The sequence below is a fragment of the Xylocopa sonorina genome, chromosome 3, assembly GCF_050948175.1.
Source record: "Xylocopa sonorina isolate GNS202 chromosome 3, iyXylSono1_principal, whole genome shotgun sequence".
Lineage (NCBI taxonomy): Eukaryota > Metazoa > Arthropoda > Insecta > Hymenoptera > Apidae > Xylocopa > Xylocopa sonorina.
The window spans coordinates 4,989,549-5,001,137 of record NC_135195.1 but is presented as its reverse complement, the minus strand read 5'-3'; the positions used below and the strand labels follow the sequence as shown (position 1 = coordinate 5,001,137).

The window sequence follows — 11,589 nt, the reverse complement described above, 5'->3', positions numbered from 1 at the left end:
TTTTTTGCTGTTTCGTTTAATACTCCAAGCTTTTGGGGGATATTTAACTCCTTGGTTGCACCATCGGTTGTAATAAGGGATGGTGATTTTATATTTTCTGTACAGAATTATTTGTAATTTTATTTATACCTTTCTTTGCAATTTTGTTTAATATTGTAAGCGTTTGGTAGATTTTTCATGTTTAATTCTTTGGTTACGCCATCGTTTGTAATAAGGGATGATGATTTTATATTTTATGTACAGAATTATTTTCAATTTTATTTATACCCTTTTTTTGCAATTTTGCTTAATACTGTAAGCGTTTGGCAAATTTTTCATGCTCAATTCTTTGGTTACCACATCGTTTGCAATAGGGGATGATGATTTTATATTTTATGTATGGAAGTATTATAATTTTATTTATAGGTAAATTGTCAGTGTTTTGTTATTCTAAATAAGTATTTTAAGTGAAATGATGCAAAATTATGTGACTTGTTGTGTACTAATCGAAACTTATGTATGTGATCACATAAGTGATCGAGTTTGATGTTACTCTATTTACTTTCTTCATTCATTTAACTAAAAACGAACGAATGTATCCTTATGTATCCTATTTTACAATTAGAAGATATATATTTACTCTCATAACTCAAATTTTAAAAAATCTGCATTTAACAATAATATCGAATTCATAGGCTTCTGAAGCTTATCGATTTGTTGAAATAAACGTTACCTCTTTTTTTACACACATTTCGTACACCTACCTTGCACCGCTAATTGAAACACGCGTACCCAAATCTGTTAATTAATTGAAATATCAATTGCGTAACAAAAGTTGGAGTTTTTAATTGACAATCAAGCGTTGACACGTGTACGGCATATAAGATTGGAACTCGCTAGGACGTTTATTAACGATCTGAATATATATACATGTATTTTTGGAATACCATTTTTTAATTATCCTTTGCGTTACGACCATTCGTAACAATAGCAAATTCGCGGATCCGCTCGCTCGCGTGGATAGATTCGCGCGTTTTACACTTTCGTCGGATAGATCTGCCGACAGTGATACCAAAGAAAGTAATTGCCGCGCTCGTGGGTAGCACGGAAGACTTAATGACAGAGAATTAACGACGAGATGATGATATATTTCTCGACTTACGCAAACTGCGTTGCCTTTCCTCGTCTCTCATTTCTCGCGGTTGCAAAGGAAGATTAAACGCTCTATGACATTTCTAATTACGATATTTAGCAGATAATATATATTAATTGCGAATTCAGAATTATCTTACACGTTCAGAGATACACGAAGAAGTTGATTAGCTCGAAAGGTCAAAGAATTCACTAGCCATTTATTCAAATTTCAAATTCATTCATCACTGTACCGATTAACTCTTCTTTTGATACGTCGCGCAAGTGTAACTCCAAATGAAGTTTAAAGATACTGGTGTTAATTAATGTTATTTAATAATGGTTTTAATTAATCGTGAAGAATTATTTTACGTTCAGAGATATACGAAGAAGTTGATTAGCTCGAAAGGTCAAAGAATTCACTCTAGCCATTTATTCAAATTTCAAATTCATTCATCACTGTACCGATTAACTCTTCTTTTGATACGTCGCGCAAGTGTAACGCGATATGAAGTTCAAAGATATTGGTGTTAGTTAATGTTATTTAATAATGGTTTTAATTAATCATTAAGAGCAGAGAGAGGATCCACGTGGTCGTTATCATTCTCTGTGCGATTGCATTCAATGTACGCGTTATCCTGCAGAGCAATGTCACCAGCGTTAGCACCGTAACTGGGCAGATTATGAAAGGATTGAATCGCAGGTTCGTTGTCCGTATAAATTAACGCAGACTTCCTCGAATCTCTTCCCTGGCAGCAAAATTAAAAACCGGTTTTATCTCGCGTCGAAAAGTTACAGTTAGTACGATTTGACATAATTAGCTGTCCCAGACTGTTTGCTATTTAAGTACAGGTATTTCATTGTAAGCTACTGGAATGTGGCCAATCTTCGAAACTGTTACGCTGGAATTATTCATAACGAAGGAATACAAACCTGTTGGGCCTTCGAATTCGACGAACTTTTCTCTCTTTCTATGAAGATCGATTCACGGGCGCTGTTCGCGTTGTTCAAGATTTCTTTCGTGAAAGTGTTACGTGATCCAGTTTCCGAAGGCTTCGACTCATCGAACGACTTATCAGTCACTCTTGTGGCGACTTCTTCGTTATCCACGACAGAAGTTTTCACCGAACTTTCGTTCAGATTTAATTCTGCGCCCTCGCCGAAGTCGTCAGTGTCCTCGTTCATGGCTTCCATTAGGGTTTGTATCATCAAAAGATTCAAGTCCGTCTGTTCGTTATCCTCGCCAGTAATTTGTTGCAGTCCTAAACGAGCGTGGAATAAACGAACGAAATAAGTTTCGAGACGCGGACGACGATGAGCGCGGAGAGCGAATCGATACAGGGGCGAGGAAAAGAAGAAATAAGCGTGGACTATGCACGATGGAACGGAGAACGGTATAACTGCGAAAAAAAGACTGCGAAATGGAACGTGGAAACAGGAGAAATCGAAGCAGAGTTGATCCTTGACTGGCATAAAAATTTCGTTTCGTTTCAACAATCTTTTTTTCGTTTCATCGAACGTCACACTCTCTCAGACGCGATACAATTTTTGCATATTCAGAAGAAATTGCACATAAATCGATTGGAATACCATCACGTCGAAATAGTTAGCGAACTTTTACATTTAAAATCGATTCACGGGAGGCTGAAACGATCGATAGTCTCTTGGGGCCATAAAAGATACCGCCGTGCCAATGCGTGATTAATCGAAAAAGGTGGAGAAAGGCTGAAATTGATGCTAACGGACAGAGGACAGGCAAGAGAGCAACGAGAAAAAAAAAGGAACAAGTCGACGCAGGAAGACATCGCGTAGCGGTAGACAAACATCTGTAACCGATGTAAATGGCAACGAGAAAAAAAAAAAGGAGACCAACGTATGTAAAACGGTATTTTTCTTCGAAAGGAATCGTTACGTTTGACAAAGTGAAATTCTAGGAGGGTAAAAAGAGAATAGAAGTATCGAGCAGGTGACGAGAAGAAGGGTAACGCGTTTACATCATCGATAGCTTTCTAAAAATACCGATATACGATTCCGTCGATCCGGTCGTTCCACAGAAACCAATGAAACAGGCGACGTAACAACGTCGTATATGTATAACGCGATGTGCTAATTAAAACAATCCCCCTGGCCAAACCGGGTTTTCAAGTTATCACGGTCACGAGGATTCGTTGTCCGCGATCGTTCCGTTGCCTCCTCTTTTTCTGTTCGCAAACCCCTCGACTGCCTTTAAAACTGGAATCGTTAAGCTAACGATGTTAAATTCCTTTAATAGATGGCCCGCGGCGTGCAACTGGACAAACGCCGTTACGATAAATCGCGTATCCGCGGTGTTTTACCGCGATCGGTCGCAATTATATAAACGACGATACGATGGCTGCGGCCGCAACTCCCTATTGGAACTTCAGCTCACTAATTTGTTGTTTGTTTCGAGCGGAATGCCGAGTTTCTAATGGAGTTCCGCGAACGAACGAAATCGTCGCGCCAGCGGCACGGGCAGTGCAAGATCTTCGTCGTTTAAGGTTAATCTCAGTTAAAAATGGACCGAACTGCCGAGATGTCTCCGCGATTTCTTAAGTTCGGACGAGCTGTGCGACATGATTCATGTTGCAGAAATTTTTAGATGCGAAGAGATGGCTAAATCTTTGTATTCCATGCATCAATTTTTTCTACAGACGCGTTCAGATGTATCATGCTACTCAAGTACCTTTTTTTGCCTTTTTACGATGATGGTTGGGGATGAAAAATAGGGGTAAGGGTAGGATCTGCTTCGTTTAGGGGAGGAAAAGGGATAATTCAATCGCGCGATTAAATTAATTAATTTACACCAGTCTCAGTTGTACGGAATGTCACTCGTACTCTCTCTTTCTCTTTCCCTCAATCTCATTCACTCGAAAATTTCTAGAAAAGTATAATAGAATGCTGTATATATACGTAAAATTGAGAACTAGGATGAATAAAAAGAGCTTACCTAACTTATCAAGCAAGACGCTAATGCCTGGTTCAAGATTAATTGTGAGGTTCCCATCTTCGGAGGAAGAAAATTGGTTCTCGTTTTCCTTAGAGTTTTTGCTCTTCGATGTATCTTCGTTATCTTCAATATGGGCTATGGAACTCCACTTAAACTTTTCATTATGTTCTTCGTTCTGATGAGTTTCAGGTGAATTCTGAATGAGCGCAATCTGTTAGCCGTCAAATTAAAAGTTTTAATTTACAATTTCAATTTTTGTTATAATAAAATTGAAGAAACGATTAAATTTTTAATAAGTATAGTAAAGTTAAAGATATACACACCAATTGATTGCTATTTTTTAAATTAGATGCCTGAGTATATTATTTTTTTACAAACAAAACTTCTTTTTTTATTTGCACTTAAATATCGTATGAAACTTACGTCTTGACGATGTCCTTCGACAAGTCCTTCGTCAGAATTCTGTGGCAGATCTTCGATCGAAGAAGACTGCATGGACTTAAGAAGTTTTTCCAACAAATCAATTAGAGCTTCATCGAAGTACTCTGCTTCTTTCGTCGGTACTTCGTCTTCGAAAAGGGCAGTAGAATCTTTAATAGGTGGAGTTTCTTTCACGGGTAACTTCTTTTCTTCGGAATCTTCGCGCGGTGCAGTCCATAGGGACCATAATCCATTTTTGGCGGATGATGTATTCTCCTGCTCCTCTGGAACGTTCTTATAAGAAGTAAACTTCATGTCAGTAAAAAAAGTAGTTTTATAACTTCAGATTATTCCAGTATTTCTGATATTTCTTCTTTGCTCACTTTTATCCATTCACTTGCAATATTCGATTTTACAATATACGGATTACCAATTTAATTTGACTAAAAACGCAACAACACATTGTCAGATAATGAATATGTAATATTTAATACTCTCAAAATTAACTAGACGAACATTATACATTTATCTGACAATTTATAATAAATGTAAATAATGATAAAATATTAATAAAGCAGCTCCAGATGAAAATTTCAATGATCAGTACAGAATGATGAAAATATTTGAAAAAGCTAAATGTCATGCAATAAAATCTTGTTCTTTATAATGTTTTATTCCAAATTGTTTCTCTTTGAAGTAAAATCCACCAAAGAAGAATATCGTTAGAAATGAAAAAAGTACCAGAATCGTGAAAAGTATTAAAGAATTTAAGGTATTTAGAAACTAATGGTTACTCACAGAAGAAAAATCATTATTTTGAATTCCAAAGTCAGATTCGTAATTAATGATCTGGGAATCGCTTAAATCGTTTATATTCTTCACGGGAATAACAAGATACGGCTGGTCGTAGCTATTCTCGATTGGGGGTTGCAATGGCGAAAACTGATCCCCCACGTTGAAAGGATACTTCAGAAGATAATTGAAAAACGGCGAACGATTAGATTCTCTTAAATTATTCAGAAATGCGGATTCCAAAGGGGTGTACGGTGGTAACAGGATCCTATTTGGAACGAGAATCTTCTCCATTATATTCGTTAAATTCCTTCCTCTCAGAAATGATTCGATGTCTTCTATACTTTTGCTTAAATCGTCCGATGGGAGTGCATTCTGAAATAAACAGTTTTACGTGTCAGTCAATTAGCTTCTTTCTTTTAGTAATTTCGAAAATCTACGAAAAGCTTGTATATCATCATACAATTAAGATTCTACAATTTGTAACATTTTAGTTTACAAATTTAATGATGAACAATCAAAACTATATTTGTAATAGATACGTAAACGCTTTCACAACTGACAGAAAATGACGAAAGTATAATTGAAAAATTCAAACGTACTGTATATAAAATTTAGCAATGTTAATAAAAAGTGTAATCCCCTTTTTGTCCAAGTTTGACTTATATGGAGCAGCGGAAAAAACTGTGCACAGATATATCGAGAGTTTCACTTGTCTACCGCTTTTTCCTTTATAATTACACGGCCACTCGCTGGTATCCAACACTTTTAGATAAAAATTAAACACCAGTTTATAAATGGTCGGGACGCAACAGTAGACCGGTTTTGTGCAACCGCATATGGTTGTACCTTGATGTACGGTTTGCGCGGATCGTTCTTGTAATTTGCGAAATTCATAATAAGTAGGAGATTCATGCACGTTTATATGCAGAATGTTCGCGTTATTATCATCCAGCCTTTTCTGTTATACTATAAGAAATTATACCGTGAGTGGTGTATGAAAAAATGAAAGAAAACTAGTCTTACGATTTTCTATAGCCAATGCAACACTTATTAATTTTTTATATTTTCCATATTTTTTAATAATTGGTCTCAGTGATTTTTAAATATGTTATGGAGAATTATATTCTGAATAACATTCCTCTATACATATCACCACTTCTCGGCTTTACTTTTCGAGAAATTCGCTTATTATCCAGCGTTTTTCTTATACTATAAGAAATTATACCGTGAGTGGTGTATGAAAAAATGAAAGAGAACTAGTCTTACGATTTTCTGTAGCCAACGCAACACCTACTAATTTTTTATATTTTCCATATTTTTTAATAATCAGTCTCAACGATTCTCAAATATATTATCGAGAATTATATTCTGTATAACATTTCTCTATACATATAGCCATTTCTTGGCTTTACTTTTCAGGAAATTCGCAAAAGATTGCTGGTACCGCTATAATCAAGTAGTTTTACCAATAATTGAGCATCCACAGTGAAAAATCTTTTAAGGATCCCTCGATAATTTCCTTTCGATAATTTTTCGATAATTTCCTTTATTTTTATCACGAATATTTATCTCGATAAACCCCGTCGACCCCAAACAAAATTAGGTAACACGATTTAGAGAATCCATCCAGGTGTCCGATAGAACGGAAGCTTCTTCGATACACTTATCGCGAACTATAGATAAGCGACGTCAAGCGATTCCTCTCGTTTCGTCCAATTTTCGAGCCAAATTCCATTCCCCGCTTACCGTCGTATCGCTTGGCGGGTATGGATTTTCCGTCAGCGGCCGCGGTCGTTCCTGTCCCGGAAATATTGGTTCCTCCGCATCGAGCCTGTCGCGCGAGGCTCGCAGCCATTTTTGAAATTCTCCGCCACGCGAGGACAGAATTTCTTCGAACCAATTGCTGTACGGACCGGAGCCGAGTATGCCTTTGATCGATCGAAGCCAGTCTTGGAAATTCTGCAAATAACAGTCAGCTGTAGGAGTCCCCATTGGGTAACGCGGCGTGATAGAGTTGGGAATTTTGCGAAAATTACGTTCACGCGATGGCGATTCGTATGACGAGGGAATTTACTTTAATGACAGTTTAATGCGATGTACTGTTCCATTTGATCTAGTTCTTTAGAGGTTTTTAATTTTTTAATGGAGGGTGCAACTGAGAGATCATTTTTGATTCAAAATCGTTCTTGATGATTTTAAGGATCTCGATTTGCTCATTCTAATAATTAATAAATAAATTTGTAACACTGCTTTTGGTAGCATTATGTGTTCAATTTTTTAATCGAGAATATAATTGAGGGATCGTCTCCGATTTAAAATTGTTCTTGAGGATTTTAAGGATCTCGATTTGCTCATTCTAATAATTAATAAATAAATTTGTAACACTGCTTTTGGTAGTATTATGTGTTCAATTAATTTGGGATACAATTATGATGCGATTTCATCGCATTTGTGGGAATATAATAGTAATCTGGATCTTACTTTGAAGTCTGTTTGCCCCTCAGCGTTCTTTATCCAAAGCTCGATGGCATCCAGTTCAGTTTTCGATTTTAAATGATCGAGCCACGAGTTGGAAGCTCTATGTGGTGGCCAGCGTTATTAACATCGACGATTAATCAATTAAAATGAATATTTAAGAAGATACTATACTACTCACTTTATTCTCTCTGTTCCGTTTTCTTGAAACGCGTTCGTAGATGTCTGCAAATAATATTCGTCAGTTTTACTGTCCACTTAACTTTACAAAATTAATATGTAACCCAGTAAAAGTCGATATCAGATTAAATTAGAAATTTGAAATATGTATTTAATTCGTACGAGGGAAATCTTGATGGAATCACTGTCATTGTAAGAGAGAAATTATTTTGGCACGAAGCTACGATCAGTTAACATCAAAATGAGGGAAATTAAAATTTATCTATTCGATACGAAGAAATGAATCCTTTTTATGAAGTAATAGGAAATACCTCTTAGTCCATGAGTATTAAAACACCTGCAAAATATCATATGCTCCAAGAAGATGCGATATATACATATATATAAGTATTAGTAAAATTCACAATTAATATCATATGTTATTTCAACCATTTATTAGAATAAAATAAAGGTTCAAGTACTTGTAGCATGCGAAAAACCAAACTTCTTTAAGAGGCTTGAACGAAGCTATGTGAAGAGCTTTCCTCGCAATTCATAAATTTCAAGCCAAGGCGGCCAGTCGAAATGAAAAACTAACAAATAATTATTTTCTCAGACTTGGTCTCCTCATGTTCAATGAGAAAAGAATTTTTCCTATCCTTCACTCGGTGTTTCGCTCTCACGAAGAGAAAAGGTAACGAATTGCCCCAAAAGTCACGCGTCAAAACAAAAAAGGACATTCAGAAAACACCAAAAGAAAAAAGAATTTCGAATAAGGATAGTTGTTACGTTACAGGGAGTCGAATTTTTCGTAAGGTCCCCACGTCACTTTCTCAAATACTTTTGCACGGGGGTGTACACTGTACGTAGTTACCTCAGTAGCAACCGTATAGACATCGTCCTCCTTTTTCAGGGATCTTCTTGAAAAGGATGGAGAAGATTCGTTTGTTGGCACTGCTTGGATTTCCTGACAGGTTCTTTTAATGCTACAGTTAGCCGTTCTGCAAGAGTCCACAATTTCAGTAGCACATGTTTGCATTGGCGGGCACATCCATCCACGACAGTGTTCGTTCGTTATTTCGTCCTCTGAGAAATTGTACAACCCCCAAGGGGGAAATTGTCATAGAAAATAATTAATTTATATTAAATCGAGTAATTGTTGCATTTTATAAATTCGTAAAATTAAATAACTTTGTCAATATTACCTTTCGTTGTTATACAATCTGGTGTATGCTTGCACGGTGGATTCGAGCAATTTCTCCCTGGTCTTCGTAGAAAGCACTCGAACTCCGACGAGCAGCCAAGACTTCGACACTTTGCGAACCAAAGATGCACTTCTGTAAAAACACGATAATTTATGTAGAACTTGAAAGACTAATCGTTTAATTTTTAAAACAATTCACGTCTACCAAAGAAGAACAACCTGCGAACGCTTTTGTATGAAAGTTGTACTAAATTCACAGATTCTTAAAAAGATTGTGATGCGAGTGTAATATTCCGTACGAAAGTGTATATAATTTACGAGGCTCTAAAGCATCGCGGTTGAAAGACGGTAACGATGGACCTTTGTTCTTCGAGCAGCTTCTCAATAATTTGCAAGGAGGTTTCGCGCAGAACGCTTCTCGAAGGATGCAGCGACTTCCTCGAGGACACTTGAAACCAGCACAGGAGGCAGGTCCCTCGTGATATTCTTTCCGGGATACACATCTCGCTATCTGTTGTTTGCACTCTAATAAACAAGTATCACAGTGATTATTTTATTTTTCAGCGTTTAATTTCATATTGGTAGAAAAAAGAATAATCCAAATGTATTTCTTTCCTTTTTAAAGAAAATTGAAATGAAGGAGACTAATTGTTAAAAAGCGTACTTTGATCTAATAAATAAACCTACAAAATTATTCGAACTTTACTACAGAAAACGCATAATATAAGAAAAAATAATACTCACTTTCATCCCACTGGCAATGACGCACTTTTACCATGCAGACATATCCATTGGTACACTGTACAGTGTCACAGGTGGTTGGTCCCCTCAACGATTCTTGCAAAAGACATATCCATCATAAAGAAAAGAGAAATTTTCTTTTATAATAATCTAACAATAAAGCATTTACGTTATAAAAGCGATAAAATCTTAATTAACTTCAGTGTTTCTCTGTTTCCAGAAAATGTAATTAAAAATCCACGTATTCCATTTTTTAAGGGCAAAATTAAACCGCTAAGGTGCGAATACATTTCTTAATCGACTTGTGACGAGCCATAGTTTACGCAGAATTTTCTGGGGCGATGAAAATGATTCAGCGTTTTCACTTCTCCTTTGTGTCGCGTAATTCGTCGTCCGTGTTACATCTCCGCTTGAACGTACAACTTAAACGGCTGTTCAAGCCCGTTACAGCACACACGTAATTGCGTTGCGCTTACTCGTGTTCTTTACGAGCCTCGCCTCGTGGCATAATGGAATTTCAGCAAAGGGACGGAATAATGACGTACGTGTTCGGTGGGACGTTTACCTGTTCGAGATTTCGCGCAAAACAACATGCCAGGGCAAGGAGGATCGTTGCAACGAAACTTCCGATGCACGCAGACATCGCGCCCTCCGCAGTGCAAGTATGCACAGCCTCTGTGATTGTTGCCATCGATTATTCCTGCGATCGGACACGAACCAGGTTATTCTTGGAACGTGTATTGCATTTATTAGAAATTCTATCGAGAGTAGAAATTTAAAAAAACAGAACTCATACTGTGCAATCGAGAGATATTTGGGATAGCTCGTTTGTGGATCTAATATAAAAAAAAAAAATGATGTTGCACAGCTACAATTACGTTAATTTAATATAAAATATTTAATATAAAATAGTATTTAAGATAATAAAATTAAATTGAAATAGTAATTAATATGAAATATTAATATTAAACTAAATGATTAGTAATATTTGGAAGCGTGCGAGTGTTTCAACATTTTTGTTGTTTCACAGTGATTACACGAATTGATGGCAGCGATTATACGAGAGACTATACCAATTAAATATTATTTATCGTTCTTTATTAGCGAACTGTATCGAATACTACCAGTTTATACGAGTTTACGCACGTATTCGCTCAGCAGCTCCTAATGGAATATCGTACCAAACGTAAAAAACGAAATTAAAATAAAAAGACCAACCTGTTTCGTTAAAATCCTGAAGGTGAACTCCTTTGATCGACAGTGACAAAGCGAGCACCGAGAAGCATATGAATACGACACACTTCGCTTCCATAGCGATAGCAACATGATATCGACAATCGTTCGATCGTGACAATACCTGAAGCAAATCAGCTGACGTAATTGGGATAGAAAAATCACATACGAGCTGTGCGAATGGAAACACGATGGAATAATCGGTCAGATCTGTACAGTAGCTACCAGTGTATTCGTATAAAATTCAGTTGAAATTAGAATTTGCTAAAAATTGATAGAAGAAAATTAATTTGATTCATTCACCCCAAATATGTACAGTAGCTACCAGTGTATTCGTATAAAATTCAGTTGAAATTAGAATTTGCAAAAAATTGATAGAAGAAAATTAATTTGAATCATTCACCTCAGATCTGTACAGTAGCTACCAGTGTATTCGTACAAAATTCAGCTAAAATTAGAATTTGCTAAAAATTGATAGAAGAAA

At 36.4% G+C, this 11,589-nt stretch overlaps 1 protein-coding gene across 1 annotated transcript; it reads right to left on the bottom strand.

Annotated features, from left to right (window-relative positions):
* Positions 1-1,967: 1,967 nt before the first annotated feature.
* Positions 1,968-11,249, bottom strand: LOC143433462 (uncharacterized). Its single transcript, XM_076910800.1, has 12 exons — positions 11,091-11,249; positions 10,438-10,572; positions 9,876-9,968; positions 9,492-9,656; positions 9,133-9,264; positions 8,802-9,013; positions 7,040-7,252; positions 5,297-5,665; positions 4,502-4,792; positions 4,079-4,289; positions 2,044-2,372; positions 1,968-2,012 (listed from the first exon to the last, which is right to left on the bottom strand). Exons 1-12 carry the CDS (start codon positions 11,182-11,184, stop codon positions 1,968-1,970), a joined length of 2,289 nt encoding a protein of 762 aa, XP_076766915.1. The 5' UTR covers positions 11,185-11,249.
* Between the last annotated feature and the right edge of the window lie 340 nt (positions 11,250-11,589).

What these genes read in the sequence shown, in the direction of transcription:
- LOC143433462 (XM_076910800.1), bottom strand. Translation starts at nt 11,184, where the DNA reads ATGGAAGCGAAGTGTGTCGTATTCATATGCTTCTCGGTGCTCGCTTTG. An exon ending in CGTCTTGCTTGATAAGTTAG is followed by an intron (nt 2,373 to 4,078) that starts GTAAGCTCTTTT and finishes ACGCTCGTTTAG; the next exon opens with GACTGCAACAAATTACTGGC. An exon ending in CGAATTCGAAGGCCCAACAG is followed by an intron (nt 2,013 to 2,043) that starts GTTTGTATTCCT and finishes GAATAATTCCAG; the next exon opens with CGTAACAGTTTCGAAGATTG.